At 39.4% G+C, this 24824-nt stretch overlaps 2 protein-coding genes across 7 annotated transcripts in view; one reads left to right on the forward strand and one right to left on the reverse strand.

Moving 5' to 3' along the window:
• LOC128694403 (major facilitator superfamily domain-containing protein 9) overlaps positions 1–12379 on the reverse strand; it is a 29294-nt gene extending 16915 nt beyond the window's left edge. The window contains exons 1-6 of one of the 6 annotated variants that reach the window (XM_070097859.1): positions 11890–12372; positions 10184–10315; positions 9781–9910; positions 5819–5953; positions 4976–5050; positions 45–496 (exon numbers count right to left, since the gene is read on the reverse strand). In XM_070097859.1, coding sequence (XP_069953960.1) covers positions 45–496; positions 4976–5050; positions 5819–5953; positions 9781–9910; positions 10184–10315; positions 11890–11940 — 975 coding nt within the window. In that variant the 5' untranslated portion in view covers positions 11941–12372. Of the gene's footprint in view, positions 1–44; positions 497–4975; positions 5051–5818; positions 5954–9780; positions 9911–10183; positions 10316–11889 lie in introns of all 6 variants that reach the window. The other 5 variants (XM_070097855.1, XM_070097854.1, XM_070097857.1 and 2 more) reach the window with 5 other exon arrangements.
• A 10042-nt stretch (positions 12380–22421) lies between these two features.
• The window catches only part of LOC128694438 (angiotensin-converting enzyme-like), a 38588-nt gene continuing 36185 nt past the window's right edge, over positions 22422–24824 (forward strand). Inside the window, exons 1-2 of the mRNA XM_070097830.1 lie at positions 22422–22469; positions 24685–24823. Coding sequence (XP_069953931.1) covers positions 24691–24823 — 133 coding nt within the window. The 5' untranslated portion in view covers positions 22422–22469; positions 24685–24690. The remainder of the gene's footprint in view (positions 22470–24684; position 24824) is intronic.

Here is a 24824-nt window from a genome sequence, read left to right on the forward strand (position 1 = left end):
ATGGTACCCTCAGTTAATAGAACAAAATATACAAAATATCTCACCTGAAATGATATGATATAACCAATTGTCTTTGGACTTGCATCAAACATCTCATCAACTGACAGGACAAAGCTGGACCTGTAGGCAAAGGCAGCAAATGTGAGGAAAAAATCTATCATGAAAACATCTCCAAACACTTGCCAGTCAATGTCCTTTATGAAGTGAAATACTTGTTTCAGTGTCTCGGCTTCAGTCAATTTTGTATCTAACTGATCAGGAACTGGTTGATCCTCCAATGATTGTTCTTCCTGAACAAACTGCCGTGAATCTTTCTGTTCTAGCTGTCCTATGTCTATTTGCTCTTGAGACAAATGACCTTTGTCTTGACCAATGACCAAATGTTCCTCAGAGGACTCTTCCTTATCTGATTCTCTAGGCACTGGTGTGTGTCTAGGCTTGGCTCTTCCAGGTTGAGGAGCAGGGAGTACACCAGGAAGAAACACAAAGCACAAAACTGAAAGATAAAACATTATTAATCAACAAATCGTGGATGATAGAATAAGCAATGTATTAACTACATAAATACTATGCATTTTTTTTTTTTCACACAGGCGTTTATTGCTTGGTGGCTAAAGCTCTTGCTTCACATGGAGAGGATCAGGGTTAGATTCCTGGAAAGGGTAGAAACATTGGGCGTTTCCGTACCCCCTTCGGTAAAATGAGTACCTCTGTGTTAATCGACTGGTGTGGGTCGCATCCTGAGACAAAACTGACCTAATTTGCCTGAAATGCTCTGCATAACAAATGGCTTTCTATATTCCCAGCTTATAAGTTGAACAGGTCTCATTAGACAGGCTCCAAATTTTCATCACTGGTGTGTGATAACTGGGTCAAGATTCTAAAAACAACTGGCATGTGCAGGTGCCCTATGTGACATTTGAAGGGTTATTCCCAGCATCCTGAAATGGCTCCAATATCTTCCAAAACCCTCTGAGATACAGCTGCAAATGTTATTATAATAATCTTTATTTCTACATGATATACAGACCTAGCTGACATCAATGACATACTATATAGAAAGCCCATGGTTATGCAGGTCATTTTGGGTAGCTTAGGTTAATTTTATCCCCCAGGATGCTGCCCACACCAGTCGGCTAACACCCAAGTACCATATCTTAACAGGTTGTCCCGGGCACTTTTGACATCTCCACTGCCTCTTACTGACCTCCTTGCTGAAAGTTCCACCTGTGATACAGATTCTGACAGTTTAACAAAAACTAACTTGCTGCACCAACTGACTTTTTCCTTTTGCACTTCCCTCCTAACCATTTATGATCAAATTATATACATGAAGACATACAAGTGCAATAACCGAGATTTAGGTTTGTTTGAAGGTTGTAATAAGCCAAAAATAGGCCTCAAAATGAGCAATAATTAATTTTTGGTCGACTTTCCTGAGCAGTTTACCATTAAATAAGCAATTTCTAGGCCTATCTAAGCCTCTGCTGACCCTGAAATAGGCCTTAGTAAATGGCCACAAATACCAAAATCACAGTATGATGTGCTTCCTGTGGGCTTTCTGATTATTTATTTATTTATTAATTTGAACATGATACAGAGATGTACAAAGGAATACAGTAATTAAGTGTAACATGCCAAAACCCTTGTATGCAGAGCATTATGGGCAGGCTTAAAGTTAACTTAAGATTAACTAAGCAATGATATATTCAGTGGTAAAACATTGTAAACAGATTACAATTAAGCACAAATGAGTATTACAAAGACAGGTCATATGGTCATTTACTGTGTTGCTGTGCATTAAGTAGAATGGAGTATTCAGTTAGGTAATGTAATGAAAAATAATAAGTTTGATTGGGTCATAGGTTAAACTTTTATGAGATACAATTATGAGAAACATTTGTGAGATACAATTTATGAGATACAATTATTCAGTATTTATTTAGTTGTGGGTGAGTAAGTGATTTTTGAGAAGAGACTTGAATTTATAGACAGTGTTCCTTTTATATTCACAGGTAATGAATTCCAGATTTTAGGGTCTTTTATGTGCATTGAGTTTTTGCATAGTGTGAGATGGACACGAGGAACATCAAAGAGTGATCTGTGCCTTGTGTTATGGTTGTGTGTTCTGTTGAGGTTGGTAAGGAGACGTTGGAGGGGAGGGTTTATATCTGAGTTAAGTGTTCTATGTATGTAGTAGGTGCAGTAATAAATATGGATGTTTTGTATGGTGAAGTAGGTTTAGAGTTTTGAATATTGGTGGAGTGTGCTGCCTGTAGTGGGAATTTGTTATCATTCTGACTGCAGCCTTTTGTTGGGTAATTAGTGGTCTGAGATAGTTTATTGTTGTAGAGCCCCATGCACAAATTCCACAGGTGAGATAGGGGTAAATAAGTGAGTGATACAGGGCCAGGAGGGCTGACTGTGGAACATAGTACCGTATCTTTGATAGTATGCCTACGGTCTTGGAAATTTTCTTGGAAATTTGTTGTATATGTGTTTGAAATTTTAATCTATTATCAAGGTGGATTCCTAAGAATTTTCCCTCTGTGAGCTTTGTGATAGATGATCCATTATCATTATGTTAAGAGGGACATCTGCAGCTCTGTTACCAAACTGAATGAAGTAAGTTTTGTCAATGTTTAGAGTAAGTTTGTTAGTCCTCATCCAGGTAGATATTTTCTGTAATTCGGTATTCACAGTATTGGCTAGCATGACTGGGCTCGGGTGAGAGAAGACGTCTGTAGTGTCATCTGCAAATAGTGTGGGGTTTGAGTAGTTGCGATGCATTTGGTAGGTCATTTATGTATATGAGAAAGAGAAGAGGGCCAAGGACACTTCCCTGTGGGACACCAACTGTAAATGGCTGTGCGGAAGAGTTTGCCCCATTTGTGTACACATATTGGCTTCTGTTGCTGAGGTATGACTAGGTAGTTGAGGGAGTGCCCTCTTATACCATAGTGTGACAATTTTATGTGGAGCAAGTCATGGTCAACTGTATCAAAAGCTTTACGTAAGTCAATGAAGATCCCCAGTGGGACTTCTTTTTTCTCTATTGCAGTGTATATATGTTCTAGCATGTGTATAATAGCATCATTAGTATTTTTATTAGGCCTGAACCCAAACTGACAGGGGTTGAGTATGTTGTGGGAGATGAGGTAAGAATAGATTCGCTTATGAATTAATTTTTCAAAGATTTTAGAGAGAGGGTGTAAGTTGGATATTGGCCTATAGTTATTCAAGTCTGTTTGGTCTCCTTTATGGGTCGGGGTGACCCTTGCTATTTTGAGAACTATAAGGTAGGTAGAGGATTCGATGGATTTGTTAAAGAGTGTTGCAATGATTGGTGATAACACTTGTGACGCTTTTTTGTATACATGTATTGTAATATTATTGTATATTATTGTAATATTTTCATCTGCAGTAATTTAATGTAAAGGAGCTAAATTTAAATCTAAATAAAATTTAAAGAAATGACAATGTTATTAAGACGCCAGAATCCTGGCTTTTGTGCCCTTCTGGTTCCCCACCTTAAGAAAAATAAGGTGGGAATCCACCTGGCGGACAGTGGTTAGAGGCGCATCCCACAATTCCCCCCCCCTTGCATGAAGGAACAGGGAATCTACAATATTCGTTACCTGGAGTTCATTACCTATGTAACTTTTTCAGCTATCAAAACTTTGGGGCCCAGTCCCTGGACCCATTATGTACCTCTGTAATCTTTTGTTTTCCGCCCACAGGATGGGTATGGGGTACATAAAGATATTAAACTAAAAATTCTCTTCTCTCATGATTGTAGCCATGTATGAACGTAAGTAGCTTTACTTACAGGATTCATTACCTTTGTACCTAGTTCAGCTATCAAAACTTTGGGGGCCCAGTCCCTGGGCCCCATTATGTACCTTTGTAATCTGTAAATACCTTTGTAACTTGTAATGATTGTGACCAGATCTACCAGATTACCTTTGTAACTTGCTCAGCTATCATAACTTTAGGGTCCAATCCCTGGACCCATTATTTACCTCTAATCTTTTGACTACCGCCCACAAGATGAGTATGGGGTGCATAATAAACATATTAAACTAACTCACCTTAGGCTATATAACCCTTGTAGGTTTTGCACTTAGTTATGATTATAATAATTCTCTTGCCTTCAGCTTCTGATAATTTACTAGCACAATCGACCCAAATGGCCCAATACTATCTAATAAAAAGAACTCTGAATTCTAGAAGTGAATCAGGTCAATTTGGGGCTTAATTTTTTAATAAAATGTTCAATTTTTAGAACCTCGCTAGTGAAGTTTGTTGCACTTTCAACGTAAATATCTGAATTAACAGATGAAAGGCTTTAATCAATGCTCAATGGATATTATACATCTACTCCATTAGTTTGTACATAGTATGTTAGTGTATCTAAACTAACTATTTGCATATTTTTTTTTCCTTGACTTAGTGAACTGGACTGGCCCGGTGGCCAATTTTGGCAGCGGTCATTCTGGCATATGGCTGGATAGTCCAGCAGCTCCGCTATCCTCATATTCTATTCTATTCTATTCTGATTCGCCGGAATGGTATCCCGCATATATTCTTATACGCAGCCCTATATTATCCAAACGAGTTTAGTGCTTAAATTTATATTATTATTACAATACCTACAATACTACAATATTCACAATACTACATCACCCACAATACTACTACACTATGCACAATAAACATAATTATGTTTATTGTGCATATTATTATTATTATAATCAAAAAGAAGCGCTAAGCCACAAGGGCTATACAGCTTATTGTGCACAGTGGCAGGATATGCACTTTTTTTTTTTTTACCACATTGGTCACTTCCTTCAAAGGTAGGGTGACCCATAAAGAAAACACGTCGACCATCATTCACCCAGATCTGTCCTTACTTCACACAATTCCTATATGTTTTATCACCACTTGACGCAAATATGATTGCAAATTTAAATACCAAAGTTAAGGGTGAAAACTGCAGCAGTGATGTAACACACGCGAGAGAAGCCGTCCTGAAGCTCTGTCAGATGACCTGAAAGAGAGGTCACATTATATATATATATATATATATTTTTAGTTTTACAAGCTAAGAGCTGTTATTCTACCTTAGTTCATTTCAAAGCCTAACACTATCTATGGATGCGACCCCACAACAATCGACTAACACCCAGGTACCCACTTACTATTGGGTGAACAGGGGCAGCAGGTCTAAGGAAACATGCCCATTTCCACCTGTGCCGGGATTGATCCTAGGACCCTTAGTATGTGAGCTGAGAGCGCTCCCATCCTAAGAAACGTTCTACTTGGAGGCTTCGTTCCCTCAAAGTAATTTTTCAGTCAATCTTGTAAGAAATTCTTTTATCTTCAGCCGACGTCATCTACTGAGGCATGTTGGTCAAAATGTATCCTTCAATGCTTCAAACGTTAAAAAAAAAAAGTTCCTACAAGTAAGCCACATGGGGATGAAAATCTTTAGCTCTAGATTTTTCACACTCGTGTGTCGTCAGGAGCTATGAAATGTTGCAAGACAGCAACAGATAGGCGGGGAAATTTCCTGAGGCAAGGCATATAATATATATAACATATAAATATAATTATATATAACCCTCAAAGGAAGTTCCGGTTCCTTGATGCTGGTGAGGGGCTCTTGATCTAGGGAATTTGATCTGTGCTCCAGTTCCCTGAATTGAGCCTGAATGCCTTCCGGGTTATCATATGACCAAGACCCCTCGTCAGGGAACACTCATCCTGTTTCCTGACTAATCTTACCTAACCAACAGTAGACAAATATTAATCTTACCTCCTATTATCGGTCCCACAATGAAGGCTAGGCCTACTGCACCGTTGAAGGTTCCCAAGACGCCTTGCCTGTCCTCAGGAGCAGTAACATCAGCCAACACTGCTTTACACAGTGTGATAGTGTGCTTGAAGATTCCTTCAACAATAAAGAATAAATTAACATCATGACCAAGACTGAGAAAATTACGTCACATCTAAACATAATAATAATATTATTAAATAATAAAAAAACGTTATATATTTAGACACACTGCTAAGCCAAAGAGCTCAGAGCTTGCTGCACTAACTTAGCTGTATGGAAAGTTGGAAGTGCTTCAAGCTCATTGGATTACATAACACAAATGCATTTTCTTGTGGCAACATTGCTACAATAAAATGTCGCATTAGTTGCACGTGTTCTTTTCCCAAACATACTGTAGGTAACATTATTACAACATTGATCATGATTCGGCTTCAAGTACGTGAAGGGAATGACTTCATGGTACCACAGTTTCAAGGTTTCAGTCACGCAGTTCTCCAAAGGATGCAGAAAAGAGACTCGCCAATTCCAGAAACTGGCTACAATAAAAAAAATCATATCTGATAAGATAAAGATTTACTTTTTCGTAAAGGTTACAATGTTCAATTACAAATTTGGTTTGCCAAGTACAAAGAAAGCCACTATCATGCCGGTGCATTTCGGGCAGATACACAACAATTCGTCAACTTTGTCAGACCGAAAGGTCCATCTCAAGAATTTTCAAGAATCACTCGCTATGACTAAGATATTTTTCCCGAAGAGATAAAGGATGAAGAATGGGGGGGAGGGGAGGAGCTTCTGTGCTTGATGAACAGAAGGATGGGAATGAAGACCCTTGCCTCACATGGTGTGCTATCACGGTGCACAAAACATCCACCTGGAATCTATACTCTGCACAAATTATTATAATCATAACTAAGCGCTAAACCCACTACACTGACCGAAACATCCACCTGGGAGAAATACACACATCCTTCTGGGGCCTTTATTATTATTAAGGGGGAAGCGCTAAACCCGTAGGATTAAACAGCGCCTGAGGGGAGATGTGGAAGGTATTTAGGTTTAATTCAGGGAACTGGAGAACAGATCCAATTCCCTGGATCAAGAGCCCCTCACCAGCATCAAGGAACCTTCCTTGAGGGGCTCTGGGTCCTTGACACTGCAACTTATGAGTATCTTCACACTTAAGTGCTGGAATATTCTGCGATATTAATGTCGGTGTGATATTTAGAGAAGGCCTCTTCTGACTGGCTTTACACTTTCGAAACCAAAAGACTTGTATTAGATTTTGGGCTCTGTAGATGCAATTTTGCCTTTTAGTGAAGAAACTGGAATACTGGGTAACAGATAATAACTTAGTGCCTCTTCAGACTGACTTTATATCTTTAATTCTGATATTTAACTGCATCAGAAACTTGTTCTGTGCCTACTATTCCCTGGGCAAACACTGAGACGGGGACCAGGAATCGTCTAGCATTATTATAATCAAATTATTATTATTATTATTAAGGGGAAGCGCTAAACCCGTAGGATTATACAGCGCCTGGGGGGGGATGTGGAAGGCATTCAGGCTTAATTCGGGGAACTGGAGCACAGATCCAATTCCCTAAATCAAGAGCCCCTCACCAACATCAAGGAACCTTCCTTGAGGGGTATTATAATAAAAAAAGAAGCGCTAAATCCACTAGGGTCATACAGCGCTGCAGTTCAACTAGGAAAATGTTAATAATTGTGCACTTTCAATTATTTTTATAGTACGTTATGAAGGTGTTCCGAAGTGCATACAAGAAGTTTCATAAAGTTTACCCAAAAATAGAGAAAAATAATGATTTTTTGACATGGCAGCGCCTTAGTAAAAAATTGTGCCAAATTGTTAATGTTTAGGATGCTGTAGTTGACTTTACATGAACAAAGACTCATAAATAATGAAGAAAATATTACTAATGGGAGAATAACTTACTTTTTGAGAAAATAAAATGTTATTTATGGATATAAACGTCACGAGACAGTGCTCCTTCCTCTCTCCCAAGTATAAAACACCGAATTTACTCACTAGTGGCATGATTTCAGCTGAAAAAAATCCCCCAAAAATCAACGAAATTAGGAGAGCAACGAGCAACATCCTCCCACGCCGGGTGTCTATGAGCAACTGCCTGGACACTTACAAGTTTCTACCTTCCAGCAGCTTGAGAAGATGCTGTGTAATATTTTCTAAACATTGACACAAAACTAACAATATACAAAAAAATAAAACTATACAAATGTAACGAAAATAACACGCTTAGTGTTAGTGCGTCACTTTGATGCTGTCATCGAATATAATGATGAAATAGCGATAAAACCTCTTAGAAAAATGATAGAAACAAACGGACTGCACCAAAATGTTGCCAGATTTATGCACTCTTTTCTGTAAGATTTTTTTCAGTTTTTTTTAACAGATTTCTTCACTACACTTGTTCCTTTCTTGAGGTAGAGAAGCTGGGCTTATGGGATAATTGGGATATCTTGCTCGGATTGGTGTGGTAAAGTTCGCTTGTGTATAGTTCAGGGCACTGATTAAATGAAGCGTTTTGCCATTCGTGGCTCTCTCAGAAGCCATTCGTGGCTCTCTCGGAAGCCATTCGTGGCTCTCTCGGAAGCCATTCGTGGCTCTCTCAGAAGCCATTCGTGGCTCTCAGAAGCCATTCGTGGCTCCCTCAGAAGCCATTCGTGGCTCTCTCAGAAGCCATTCGTGGCTCCCTCAGAAGCCATTCGTGGCTCTCTCAGAAGCCATTCGTGGCGAAACGTTTCATTTTATGTCCTGAACTGTATACAAATGTCCTTTTCCATAGTACGTATGTACGTATCACCATACCATTTACAGCCTTTCTCGGATCTTGCAGAGACTAATATGTATTTAGCTTGTCTGTGAGTTATGTGAGTTATATTCCGTGAGTTATGTAAGTTTATTTAGTTACATAGATTATCATAAATAACAGCATATGTGTATAGTGCCTAGGATAATCCAAAAAAGTCAGTGACTTATTTCCATTGGGGTCATATTCCGTGAGTTATGTGAGTTATATTCCTTGAGTGAGTTATGCACGAGTTATGTGATTTACACACCACCAGAAATTATATATTGTGTAGAGGCTTTAACACAACGAGTTAACAGCAATATTAATTCACTGTTATCATTCAAAACTTTCGATCTTCTTAATAAATAAATCCTACCTCTACGGCCCTGGTATCCTGACCGCTTAATTGTCGTATCAGAATCAAATTACTATGTAATAAAAATAATTCTAAGTTCTTTACTTTCATTCCATATTATATCCGCGATGCACTGTAAGTCAGAGATTCAGAGTAAAGTTACATAAAACGGGAAATGTTCCCATTATCAGATAAACCAGCATAGAGCACTTTGTATACAAAAAAAAACTTTTGTTTATTATATAGATTTTTTGTTGTTAGACACATGTGTAACATCTGGGCATCTGTTGTTGTTAGACACATGTGTAACATCTGGGTATCTGTTGTTGTTAGACACATGTGTAACATCTGGGCATCTGTTGTTGTTAGACACATGTGTAACATCTGGGCATCTGTTGACGTTTCTCTAACCAGTGTCTATCAATACAAGGACACAATGTGAAGACTGTAGAATTATGTATAAAAAACGAGATAATCAGTCTTGTATATAGTTCTACAGACTTCACATTATGTCATTGAATTGTATTGATAGTCACTGGATGGTGAAACATCTACAAATAAAAATACCCAGTGTTGTACATGTCTAATTTTTCATCTTGCCGATATTGTATATCATTAATGTACAATAACACAAATGGTATAAAGCTTTTAATTTTTAAGGGGAGCATTGGTATAAACATTCCTATTCTCAAAAAATCTGAATTATCCTCGGATTAACATAAGTGTTTCATTAACCACTGATTAAAAATTACCTGTTATGATTCTGGAGACAACCATGACTAGTAAAGAATCAGAAGCTCCCAGGACAAAGTAACCCATAGCTGAAAGAGCCAGACCCAGCAATAGCAGCGGCCGTCGCCCATATTTGTCGCTACTACGACCCTGTAAACAGTAATAATAATAATAATAATAATAATAATAAACAACTTTATTTCTACAACTACATGATACAACTAATACAGTCCTAGTTAACATCAATGACATGCTATAAACAAAGCCCCTGGTTATGCAGAGTTTTGGTAACTTACGTTAATCATAGTTCCTTGATAATGTGAGAAATCACGAAAGCGCTGGGAATTTCATTACTTTTTCACAGTAGTTATTCTGCATATATATGTAAGATGATATGGAGTATTAACATCACACTATACGCACCACCAGAGGACAGGAAACCAACTGTAGAATGCCGTAGAATGAGCGTACAGCCCCACTCACCAGGGGAGACATACCAATACGACGCAGATGAACTACGAAGAGTGGAATGATCAGCATCACAGCAGCCAGATCCTAAGAAAAATATAATACACAACCTTAATAGCTTCAGTGACATTAAAAATATATACCATTCAAGACCACAGCTGACAAAGACTAGGCATCACTGCGTCATGTTAGCCACAGCACAAATTAAACTAACACAAGAAACAATGCAACGATACTGGGTCAAAAATCTATAAGTGTAGTTTTATTATAAACATTAGTACTACTCACCTATATGTGTCACTGTAGCATTGTACAGGGAAGTGTCACTGTAGCACTGTTTGGCATAAATCATGTACTTTATGTAGTTCATTCGGAGGGGAGTTCCACTTTTTATTATGCAATATTATTGTTCTGTTCTATGTTCGCCGGTATAATCGCCCGGTCCGGGCCTTTACCAGAGGTGGCCCGGCCTTGGCTCGCTTTCGCGGGAGTGTCTCAGACCAATGCCTGCCATGGGAGGAGGAACAAGTGCCTCCTCGTCTTTTGGGACCAACTGTCCCCAGGCCTAGCCCCATTCCCCGCTCCCACGGGGCTCGGAGGGAGAAGCTAGGCACCTTGGGCTGCCACAAACCCCGCCCACACTGGGCTCGAAGGGTGTGGCAGCTGCATAGCAGCAGAATATGTCAGGGGGGTGCAAACGCAGCAAGCACTGCAGGAACCTTTTAGAGCCACACCCCAGCTTTGGGCCAAGTCCGAGCACTGGGTAAGCTCGAGAATGCTTCTTGCTGAGAGTGTTGCTGCTGCTACTTCACTTGTCCGTTGCACTCTCCTCTCCTGTGATGCAATATTAGATGTGCTCCTCTGAGGTCAAAAATGTTTGGAGTTCTTGTTTGCATATAAACACCAGTTTGAACATTACTTTATGCTTTAAGTATTTTGGTAGCACATGGATGTATTAGGTTGATCATCGTCGCAATTTTTTAAAGCTTAAAATAAAAGGTCTTACGAATACAACAGGATTTTGTGAAAAGTTTCTAAAGCCTCATCTCTCGAATGAAACTGCAGGCATGGGAGGATAAAAAAGGCGTTCCCAAAGATGACATGTTGATGCATTGTTGTCGCCCATCATAACTTTGGAATCCCACGGGCATTACCGAGACATTCTGTTCAAGATCATGGAAATCTAAGCAAATATGTTCCTCAGAATTAGGCACTGGCACCTAAAGTCAGTACCTGATCAGGCGGGCTGTGGTTCGTACGTCGGTCTGAGTGTGGCCAGCAGTAACAGCCCCTAGTTGATCAGATACTGATCCGCCAGGAGGCCTGGTCACAGATCGAGCCGCGGGGGCGTTGATCCCCGAAACTCTCTCCAGGTATACTCCAGGTAGATTGTTCAACATGATGAAAACTAATGAAAATGCATTTAAGGTTGATTAAATCTGAACACCTCTGAACTCTCCTAGTGATTAATATGTGAACGAAATAATTTTCTAGCTGTTCGAAGGTGTCAATATTATTTAATAATCGAAAATTTCCACGTATACTTTTAAGTAATACAGATGGTGAATGACTTGGGAAAAGCTCTCTAGGATAATGGGTAGTTAAGCTATAATGGTGAATAGACCTTAAATGTTTCACTAGTTACTAGGCTAGTAACTTACCAGAAACCCCACTAAGTATACGAGACGTTGTATGTTGCGTGCAGCAGTCATGTTGCTGAGGACTTCTGTATTCTCACTCACTTCTTGTCTGTTCACTCACTTCTTGTCTACTCACGTCCCATCTTACACCACATAAACACAGTTGACGGGGTACATACAACCCAGTAAATAGAACACCACTCGTATATTAAATAGGAATGACACAGGCAGAAACTGGCTCTGCAAGACGCTGTTTTAATACATAGTTACACTAGTAAAACATCCACTGTCATATATCCTTTAAAGTTTAATTCATATATTCAGACAATATATCTTTACCACTTATACATATCTATATTTCAAAGTGTAATATATATATTATTTTCATAGACAAGTGCACACATAATACAATGTTTAACAATAAAGGAATTATAAGAGTGAATGAGAGATATAAGCAAGTGAACAGTCTCTTCTGAACTGACAACAGTCTTGTTTATCAAAGGAAATCTGCTCTCCTGACTACACACAAGATAACAGAGTAATAGACTAAGGTGTAATCGCTGCTTATATAAATGCCACCCTCACCCAGGTATATATTTAGCAAGCGATAAAAACTACAGTACTGCAACCAGCAATTTACTTATTGGTTTAATGACAAGAGGGCTATTAAACTTATTTTCATACTAATTAGCATACTTATTGCTGTTCACATTATAAAATTATGTAACTCAGAATGGCTGCATGCAAGCCAAAGACCTGGGAGTGATCATGTCGGAGGATCTCACCTTCAAGGACCATAACATTGTATCAATCGCATCTGCTAGAAAAATGACAGGATGGATAATGAGAACCTTCAAAACTAGGGATGCCAAGCCCATGATGACACTCTTCAGGTCACTTGTTTAATCTAGGCTGGAATATTGCTACACACTAACAGCACCTTTCAAGGCAGGTGAAATTGCTGACCTAGAAAATGTACAGAGAACCTTCACGGAGCGCATAACGGAGATAAAACACCTAAATTACTGGGAGCGCTTGAGGTTCCTGAACCTGTATTCCGTGGAACGCAGGCGGGAGATACATGATTATATACACCTGGAAAATCCTAGACGGACTAGTACCGAACTTGCACACGAAAATCACTCACTACGAAAGCAAAAGACTTGGCAGACGATGCAACATCCCCCCAATGAAAAGCAGGGGTGTCACTAGCACGTTAAGAGACCATACAATAAGTGTCAGGGGCCCGAGACTGTTCAACTGCCTCCCAGTATACATAAGGGGGATTACCAACAGACCCCTGGCAGTCTTCAAGCTGGCACTGGACAAGCACCTGAAGTTGGTTCCTGACCAGCCGGGCTGTGGCTCGTACGTTGGTTTGCGTGCAGCCAGCAGTAACAGCCTGGTTGATCAGGCTCTGATCCACCAGGAGGCCTGGTCACAGACCGGGCCGCGGGGGCGTTGACCCCCGGAACTCTCTCCAGGTAAACATGATCACAGAGGAACATGAGTACAGCAACAGGAGTCCAGAACTCGCAGTTCTTGAGTATTCTCCAATCTCATAAATTCAATAAAAATGATGGGCAATTCGCTCTTATTTCCATAATTAGTTTTGTTTTATGATGATGCAAATGTTTAAATTTTCAGATCAGTCACTAAGATTTTAGATTTTGCCACCGAAGTGGCTAGTTTATTGTGCACCCCATATCCATCCTGTGGACGGTAGCGCGAGAGCATATGGATACACAAAAGGCCTAGGAACTAGGCCCCAAAGGGTTAACAGGAATACATATGGATTTATATCTACATATCTATAGTTCACTTATCTGTTGCAAGCAAATTTAGGAAATTTGCTTAGTATATCTGGTATCTTATTTTCATTAATAAGATATCTTGACATGTCACATAGGTTATTATACTGTCTGTCTCTTTATTCCTCAATAAGTGGACAATTAAGCACATAGTGTTCAAGACAGTGACCATATGCCTGATCACATAATTTACATTTAGTTTGATCATCATCTGTGTGTCTCCCAAACTGCCAGAAGTACTTGTAACCAAGCCTAAGCCTGGCCACTACAACATCAGTCAGTGTTCACATTGCAAGTTGCTCCATAAACATACTTATCTACGTTCATGTTATCATAGTGGGTTATAGATCTACTCAGGCTTCTAACTGCATTCCTATAACAATAATTTTCATTATTTACTTCTCTCCTAACATTATTCCTAATGCAAGACACAGTTATACCAAAGTTATATTCTACATTCTCCTTCTGGGTACTCTTCTTGGCTAACATATCAACTTTATCATGAAGGAGTAATCCAATGTGTGATGGGATCCATAGCAATTGTACATTAATTCCTTTGTCCTTAATTTTTGAGTATCTATACCTGGCTTCCCCAATGAGCATGTTGTTGGAGTCATTATATGAGTCGAGAGCCTTCAATGGAAATGTTATTTAGCGGAAGGGAAGTGCTGAGGAAAGAGGCAGGTAAAAATATTAAGGTAAATCATAATGACAAGATATTATGGTAAATCATAATGACAAGATATTATGGTAAATCATAATGACAAGATATTATGGTAAATCATAATGACAAGATATTATGGTAAATCATAACGACAAGATATTATGGTAAATCATAATGACAAGATATTATGGTAAATCATAATGACAAGATATTATGGTAAATCATAATGACAAGATATTATGGTAAATCATAATGACAAGATATTATGGTAAATCATAATGACAAGATATTATGGTAAATCATAATGACAAGATATTATGGTAAATCATAATGACAAGATATTATGGTAAATCATAATGACAAGATATTATGGTAAATCATAATGACAAGATATTATGGTAAATCATAATGACGAGATATTATGGTAAATCATAATGACAAGATATTATGGTAAATCATAATGACAAGATATTATGGTAAATCATAATGACAAGATATGTCAGGGAACGAACACCAGTATCTCATGTTTATTATTAATGATTACTATTAATATTATAATTATTATTAATAGAAGCAATAGTAGTAGAAAAAGTAGTAGCATCAATAGTACTTAAAGGAGTAATAGCAGTACTAGTATTGAAAGTAACAATAGTAACAGAAATAGCAGCAGCAGAAGTTGTAGTAATAATAGTTAAAATATTATTATCAGTATTATTAGTTGTAGTAATATTGGACAGGAATAAACTCTGCATGGTTGGAAATAGGAAGTAACCAGGTTGCTTCTAAGGAAGTTCCATATCCTATGATCAAGAACCCTTCATCAGCATCCCCTCCATCTTCCTGGAACGTACCTCAATGACCAGTAACATGCACATTAGAGGCAAGACTGGGTCTAACAGCGGTATCACAACGTATGCAATGCAAAACTGCGTAAATGTCAGACTCAGTATTGTTTAGATGAGACGCAGCAGGCACCTTATAGCCTAGTATTGTGTAGATGAGACGTAGCAGGAACCTTATAGCCTAGTATTGTGTAGATGAGACGTAGCAGGCACCTTATAGCTTAGTATTGTGTAGATGAGACGTAGCAGGCACCTTATAGCCTAGTATTGTGTAGATGAGACGTAGCAGGCACCTTATAGCTTAGTATTGTGTAGATGAGACGTAGCAGGCACCTTATAGCCTAGTATTGTGTAGATGAGACGTAGCAGGCACCTTATAGCTTAGTATTGTGTAGATGAGACGTAGCAGGCACCTTATAGCCTAGTATTGTGTAGATGAGACGTAGCAGGAACCTTATAGCCTAGTATTGTGTAGATGAGACGTAGCAGGCACCTTATAGCCTAGTATTATGTAGATGAGACGTAGCAGGCACCTTATAGCTTAGTATTGTGTAGATGAGACGTAGCAGGCACCTTATAGCCTAGTATTGTGTAGATGAGACGTAGCAGGAACCTTATAGCCTAGTATTGTGTAGATGAGACGTAGTAGGCACCTTATAGCCTAGTATTATGTAGATGAGACGTAGCAGGCACCTTATAGCTTAGTATTGTGTAGATGAGACGTAGCAGGCACCTTATAGCCTAGTATTGTGTAGATGAGACGTAGCAGGAACCTTGAAGACTAGTATTGTGTAGATAAGTGTTGATGAGACAGAGCAGGAACCCTGACATAAGTATTATCTCTTACCATAATAACGAATTGCATTATCGTCACCATGATGCTGCATTACTGTGATGTTACATTACCATCACCATGACATAACATCAAAAAGTAAACACTTTGCTGTACCTCGGTAAACAGAAAATAAAATACCGTAAGATAATAAGAAGATAAGCTAGGATATGATAATATGCTAGGATAAAGTAAAATATCAATCATTCATTAGATGAAAGGAATAATACCGAGAGTTTGTTGAGTAGGACACAGGAGCAACACTTGGGTGTCTTTAATGACACATATCACACCTGCGCAGCTTTAGTAACGGAATACAGAACTACCATGGTGAGGGAGTTAATAAATGGTTATAATCGTAACAATAAAGACGTGGACCGGTAAGCCAGCGAAAGGCCTTGGTCAGATGACCAAAAGCTCCAGCTGTGGGTCATCATATGACTAAGATCCTCGTCAGGAAACACTTGTCCTGTTTCCTGACAAACATTACCTACCTAACTACCATGGTAAGATGACCCAGTGTTGGCAGCACAAACCTCACCAATATGGTAAGGTGACTCAGTGATGAGGTTTCAGAAAGACAGATGGTACATATGAAACTGGAATGGGATCATTTATTAATGCTTCTCGAATGATTTAATCTGTACACGGGTATTGTTTCGTGTCATGTTTTCCTTGCATTGTTATTCCATGACAGTGCGTATGGTGGCAGGTCTCCTCTTACCACTCTCTGTGGTCTCCGAGTCAATATTGTGAGAGCCAGTCATCACACCTTAATTGGTACACAATACTTCCCCTGGGAGCCGCAACCCTCCCAGTCTCTAACCAGGATCCTTCACACTCTTATTTACACTCTCCTCCCACTGACTCCCTCTTTACCCAACCACCTCCACTGCCTTCCTTCCCCCTCCCCCTTCTACCCCTCTATTTATGGGGAAGGGCAAAAGGGTGGATACTCAGGCATCCCGAGACGAATGGGTAAGTAAGTCACCTGAGTACTTTATATTGTCACACACATTAAGTAAATCCATCATTTTTGCCTAGTAAAAGGTTGTAAATACTTCATATTTTTGTAACTCAGAGGTAATATATTAAGCAGGTGCCGTAATTACGTATCCCAGAAGGATACCTAAATAAAAATTAAAGAGGTTTGTTGAATTTTTGTTCTTTTTTTCTTTTCTCGTCTTCCTCCAACTTCATATAATTTATTTCGCTCATAAGCGAGAACATCTCATTCAGTTGGCTTCAAATTTTCGACATTTGTGTACGGTAACGAGGACCAAATTCTTGGAAAAATTGGCACGTCCACGTGCGCTAAGACCGAAGTTACTGAAACCATTCCCAGCATCCTGGAATGTCTCAGATAGTTTCTAAAATACTCAGTGGCACAGCTTTTAACATTCACAATGTGCTTAACATAGCACCTTGCCCAGTGTACTGCGTGCTTAACATAGCACCTTGCCCAGTGTACTGGGCGCTTAACATAACACCTTGTCCAGTGTACTGGGTGCTTAACATAGCACCTTGCCCAATGTACTGGGTGCTTAATATAGCACCTTGCCCAGTGTACTGGGTGCTTAACATAGCACCTTGTCCAGTGTACTGGGTGCTTAACATAGCACCTTGTCCAGTGTACTGGGTGCTTAACATAGCACCTTGTCCAGTGTACTGGGCGCTTAACATAGCACCTTGTCCAGTGTACTGGGCGCTTAACATAGCACCTTGTCCAGTGTACTGGGTGCTTAACATAGCACCTTGTCCAGTGTACTGGACGCTTAACATAGCACCTTGTCTAGTGTACTGGGTGCTTAACATAGCACCTTGTCTAGTGTACTGGGTGCTTAACATAACACCTTGTCCAGTGTACTAGGTGCTTAACATAACACCTTGTCCAGTGTACTGGGTGCTTAACATAACACCTTGTACAGTGTACTGGGTGCTTAACATAGTACCTTGTCCAGTGTACTGGGTGCTTAACATAGCATCTTGTCCAGTGTACTGGGTGCTTAACATAACACCTTGTACAGTGTACTGGGTGCTTAACATAGTACCTTGTCCAGTGTACTGGGTGCTTAACATAACACCTTGTACAGTGTACTGGGTGCTTAACATAACACCTTGTACAGTGTACTGGGTGCTTAACATAACACCTTGTACAGTGTACTGGGTGCTTAACATAACACCTTGTACAGTGTACTGGGTGCTTAACATAACACCTTGTACAGTGTACTGGGTGCTTAACATAACACCTTGTACAGTGTACTGGGTGCTTAACATAACACATTGTACAGTGTACTGGGTGCTTAACATAACACATTGTACAGTGTACTGGGTGCTTAACATAACACATTGTACAGTGTACTGGGTGCTTAACATAACACATTGTACAGTGTACTGGGCGCTTAACATAACACATTGTACAGTGTACTGGGTGCTTAACATAACACCTTGTACAGTGTACTGGGTGCTTAACATAACACATTGTACAGTGTACTGGGTGCTTAACATAACACATTGTACAGTGTACTGGGTGTACAGTTAAACATAACACATTGTACAGTGTACTGGGCGCTTAACATAACACATTGTACAGTGTACTGGGCGCTTAACATAACACATTGTACAGTGTACTGGGTGCTTAACATAACTGTAGTGTAGTGATAACACAAGCATTATATCACATGTAACTTTAACACACTAACGGACAACATAACCACAGTACAAGCACCAATACACTCAACAATATCGCCTCCACTCACTCTCACCCTCAGAAAATAATATAAGAAACACCTTGTGTAAATATATACAGAATATATCTGGCATAAAAGTGTAGCGTGGACGAATTTTGCAACATTGAGAGTATAGAGCACAAGTGGACCCCGATACCTGAGACGCTATTGACGACTGTGTGTGTGTGTGTGTGTATGTAAACGAGTACACACACACACACACACACACACACACACACACACACACACACACACACCACAAATATGCGAGTACATTTGTAGTTCAACAGTTATGTCCAGGAGCTAAGAATTATTCCCCATTAACACACATCAAACCAAATTAAAATAGACAATATCAGTTAAAATAATCATTACTTAAAATAGTAGCAAAACAGTAGCATCTGCACTTTTGACACAGCCAATTGAAGCGCTAATTTGTATTTCTAGATCTGTGCCAGTTTTAGACCACTGCCTCCAGCTGGCGCACTGTCTAGCGTTTTCAGGCCTTGCCAGGCCCTGTTTTCAAAGGCAGCACCAGGGCCGACAGCAGCCTGCTGTCGGTCTTGCATCACTGAAGTTTTCCCAACACAATGTTGATATATTCCCTAGGCAGGCTATCTGGTATAAAAGTTTACTAATATGAAGGTGACTTGCTTCGTGTACTGGAGACCACTGTCACCTCCGTTTGTTGAAAAGTGTGTGGTTAAGGGTCTAGGCTAGGTTAGGTCTATCACTGTAACTTCCTCACACTGTTCCTCTACACCATGCAATTTATCGCTGTTATACACTGTTTATAGCTGCTGTACACTGTGGTTATCGATGAGACTTTCCTTCCACTGCACTATACTGGAAAACTTTGTATTTATACACTGCACACGAAGGCTGTTGGCCACACATAGGCCTATGAGTTTCTCATCATTCACTTAACATTTAATTCTATACATTATGTTCCTTTCTAGTAACTGGCAAATAGTTGTTCCTGACTGGATTACTCCCTTCCGATTTCCTTGTATGACTTAGATGTTAAGGACAGTGGAGTTGACCGGGATAACCGTATCATAGATATGCAATCGGAAAGGAGACCTGAGCAATACAGATGTTCACACGATTTTCCTAGAGCCAACAAGATGAGGTGGAGGCTAAGAGTCGACCAGGATATCCGAATCATAACGTCCTACGGGGTGAGAGAAATATAGTTACCAGAGGACATAGGACCATAGGTTATGGCATAGCGATACATGAGTAGCCAGATTAAATCTAAACCAATGTAGGTAACTTAATACAATGATCAATCCCGAGGACTACTTACCAGAAGGAGAGTCAGAAGTAGAGTGACACTACTGGCTTACCCTGGCTACTAGGTATCTACCAGTAGCCAGATGGTAGGGCTGTTGACGCTCATAAATCCTGAGTAGTTTGAACGATAACTAATTGTTTAACTATAAAATTCACAAAAACTACTCTTATTCCTCACAAATAATAATAATAATAATAATAATAATAATAATAATAATAATAATAATAATAATAATAATAATAATAATAATAATAATAATAATAATAATGATAAACGAACAAACAAAATTTATTACTTTGCAAGATTTTATTGAGATTATGAAATTACAATAAGGAGTTGCAGTGCAAAGAGAGCCACTATGATGCCTAGGCATTATGGGCAGACTTAACTTTATGGCTTACAGACTACTTAATTAATGGCTTACACTACTTAATTAATGGCTTACAGACTACTTAATTAATTAATGGCTTACAGACTACTTAATTAATGGCTTACAGACTACTTAATACTAAAGAAATTGATCAGTATAAGTCGTACATTTTTTTTTATTTATAGTTGACAGTAATTTTACTCTAATTACAATAGTTTCAATAATAAATATTGAAATTATATTATGGGAATGATTTTTATTTTTACAAGTACATACATGAGACAACTTACACAGACCTATCTGACACGATATATAGAAAGTCCCTGGTTATGCAGAGCATTTCGGGCAACTTAGGTTAATTTGTCCCCCAGGATGCGACCTACACCAGTCGACCAACACCCAGGTACCTGTTTAGTGCTAAGTGAACATGGACAGCAGGTGTCTTAAGGAACACACCTTAATGTTTGCACCCGTACCGGGCATCGAGCTACGGACCTCATTGTTTGAGCTGAGTGCGCTACCAATCGAGATACGGGAGTCAATGTACACTATTTTCCTTATTTTGTCCCAGAGAATACTAGCATTCACTAGATAGCTCGAGTATATTGTGAGACACTAGCAAGGAGTGAACTCGCTTATGCATTATTTTGTCTAAGATTTTAGATAGTAATGGCAAGTTGGATATTGGTCTATAGTTATTTACTTCAGCTGGATCACCTCGTTCGAGGATCGTGGCAACACTTGTTATCTTAGTTATTGTTGAGAAAGTTGAACATTCTAATAAACTGTTGAGCAGTTGCAATAACAGTGACAGTACATGAGCTGTATTTTTTAGTACATTAGTAGCGGTAAATTAGGCATAACACAAGACACAATACACTCTTTGACATCCCCAGCATCCGACTCAGCCTATGGAAATACGCAATGCTCATTAAAGGCCGAAAGATCTGGAATTCATTGGCTGAAACATCGACAGGTCCTCTGGCTGCCGATCGATTCAAGGATGTTCTTAAAAAGCACTTTATCTCCCTAACGTAATACAATATGTCAAACAAAACCAGCTCATCCAACTCTGTCCCTGTTTTTCCAGTCTTCATCCAACTTTGTCCCTGTTTTTCCAGTCTTCATCCAACTTTGTCCCTGTTCTTCCAGTCTTCATCCAACTCTGTCCCTGTTCTTCCAGTCTTCATCCAACTTTGTCCCTGTTTTTCCAGTCTTCATCCAACTTTGTCCCTGTTCTTCTAGTCTTCATCCAACTCTGTCCGTTTTTCCAGTCTTCATCCAACTCTGTCCCTGTTCTTCCAGTCTTCATCCAACTCTGTCCCTGTTCTTCCAGTCTTCATCCAACTCTGTCCCTGTTCTTCCAGTCTTCATCCAACTCTGTCCCTGTTCTTCCAGTCTTCATCTAATTCCCATAGAAAACTGGATGCATCTTGTTCCATTACATTTCCACTGTACCACAGTAACTTTCTGTATCTTCATCATCTCTACTCAGTTACTCCACAAACCTGAAGATCATCCAGTCAGTTCGAAATAATAAATCATACTTCTGAAACTACCATTTGTTCATTCGCTACCTTTCTTATTGTACATATGATTGTATTTAACTGAATGACAAATCCCCTTTTATAGCCCAAGTGCAGATCTTAAGTGAGACTTAAGCATCAGGATTAATTTGCACGAAATGCATTGCATACTTGTGGCTTTGGTGCCTACCACTGTTATATTATATGTAAAACATTATTTTTGTATCACTTAAATATAATACAATATGTTCACTGGCACAGGAAGAAGTGAGAGCTTGCAGGGAGGGGTGTGAGGGAGGGAGTGAGGGAGGGGTGTGAGGGAGCAGGAAGTATTGTGGAAGGGGGTGTGTCGAAGGGGTGTGAGGGACGGGTGTTTGGGAGGGGTGTGAGAGAGGGGTGTGAGAGAGGGGTGTGAGAGAGGGGTGTGAGAGAGGGGAGTGAGAGAGGGGAGTTAGGTATGATGGAATACTGACCATCACAACCTTCACCAACGCTCCAGCACACACATCTCCCTCGCTCACTTCTCATAAGTAAGTCACTATATACTTACCTTAATAATTTAATTATATACATTCCATTACATTCAACGTTAATATTATAATTAATGCTTGAGTATTATTATTATTATTATTATTATTATTATTATTATTATTATTATTATTATTATTATTATTATTATTATTATTATTATTACTCTTACCGGATTCTACGGGAAACGTTTGATGTGAGAAACAGTAGCTCCAATTCTTCAGATCAAGAACCTTTAATAGCATCAGGGTACCCCCCCTGTTAAAGGGGGGGGGGATAAAACATTAGTGTGGCAAGTCATTTTATTAACATTTTGTCTTTATTACGGATTGAAAATAATAATTATAATAAGTGGATGTATTTTGGATGCTGGACGACCCTAGCAATGTGGCCTTGTATTGTATAACCCCAGCCCCTTCTACCTCAATATATGCCGCTGGTATAGTACCGAGTCTGACATAAGTTTGTAATGCATTTCTTCAGTGTATCAGAGTTGAAGATTTATGGCAAATCAGAAGAGACATTAACAAGTTATCACATGAAACTACTATGACAATTTATTCAATAAAAATGGCAAATTAGGACAAACACTGCCCAGAACTAAAAAAAAATGCTTTTAAGTTAAACTGAAGAAGTATATTCTTGTTATTTCAGAGACACCAAAACCCCCAAATAAACATTAAGTTTGAAGCCATCCATAATTTGTATTATCAACTTATCAGTGCTGAATTATTAAAGCCAATCATTTTCAATAGTATTTAGATTTTCCACATTTCTTCCATAACAATCCAAAAAAAAATCTTCCGTAACAAGGCAAACTTGGACCTACACAGGTTCATAGTATTCCAATTTTTTGCAGGGTCTTGAGGACACATAGATGTTATGGGCAGATGAAAATTACATTACGGAAATTTAACCTAGTCTTATTTCTGGTCAGAAGAGACATTCACGGAAACCAGTTTGTTTAATAAAATTGACACATTAAAACTTACACCATCAAATAATCACAGAGAAGCTTCGTATGAGGAAAACACATCAACACTAAAAGTTTATAGGCGACCAGATGAAGCATTTTTCTTAATGGATACGTAAGTTCACCTGTCTTCTAATAACATGTTCGTTTCTCCATTATAATCTACCTTGTCCATAATTACTATTACGTCTAGGATCTTTCCATAATTCATGGTATAACTTAACAAATCTTCGAGGACAATTGTGTTGTAGAGGTCTTCAACACAGCTGGAAAGATCCTCGACTTCACCTTATAAAAGCAGACAAAGTAAATGCGATAGTAGTTATGGACTAGGTAGATTATAGTGGAGATATGAATAAGTTATTAGAAAACGGGGGAACTTACGTGGCTGTTAATGGTGTTACTGGTGAGGGGAGACGAGGAGCACCAGCACACACCTTACATAATGCTTTACAATGGCCTTGCTGTTGAGTTTAGCCCCGACTCTTTTCCTTTCTCTGCAGTTCTTTCCCCTCCCTCATCTATTCTTCAACTATCCCCACTTGCCCCTCACCCCTAGTGGGTCCTTACCTGTGAGTTCCGTTAGTTCGTCGTTCCAGTTAATGATGTGGTTTGGAGAGTCGTCTGAATTGTGATGTGTTTGCTTCTGGTAAGAGTTATTCACTGAATGATGAAGAATAAATTTCCTTCTCTGAGGTCACCCTACCTTGGTGGGAGACGGCTGATGAGGTAAAAAGAAAATAACTCATGAAGTGGGATGATAGCATAGTGATCATTAAGGCAGATAAACTGCAGAAATGATGTCTGGAGTCTGCAGTGACTGCCACTTTAACAACAGTAACCCAGAACACTGGAAGTTTCAGAGTGTCTGGGATCTTGTCTACACTGATACTGTTCCTCTAGAACACAGTGATCAGGTGACCTCAGTTGATTAGTGGCGCCTTTTCAACTATTACCACCAACACCTCTGCACCCGACTACGTAATTCGAGTGCAAGTATGACTCGCCGTAGTAGTCCCAACCCAGGTCTTCTCCATGACCATGAGGGGACACGACGCACGTCGTTCTTCAGTCTGCTATACACACTCTGTTTTCCCAGTGTCTGTACTCCACTGACAAAGTTCCCATTGAGCAACACGTCTCCTAATAAAAATATCAACGTCCTACGGATGGATATGAATTCTACAACTGTCCATGTTAGATACCATTCATGACCAACTCTAAGGTTGTGGCCACTCTTCCAGAGGTGGATGAAGGTTCTTGTCCCCGGCGCTGTGGTGGTGGTGGCGCTGCTACTGCTGCTGCTGCTACCACCCACCACCACCACTCACCACCACCACCACTATCACCACCATCATCACCACAACCACACTACCACACAAGG

The sequence above is a fragment of the Cherax quadricarinatus genome, chromosome 60 (genome assembly GCF_038502225.1).
Source record: "Cherax quadricarinatus isolate ZL_2023a chromosome 60, ASM3850222v1, whole genome shotgun sequence".
Taxonomy (NCBI): domain Eukaryota; kingdom Metazoa; phylum Arthropoda; class Malacostraca; order Decapoda; family Parastacidae; genus Cherax; species Cherax quadricarinatus.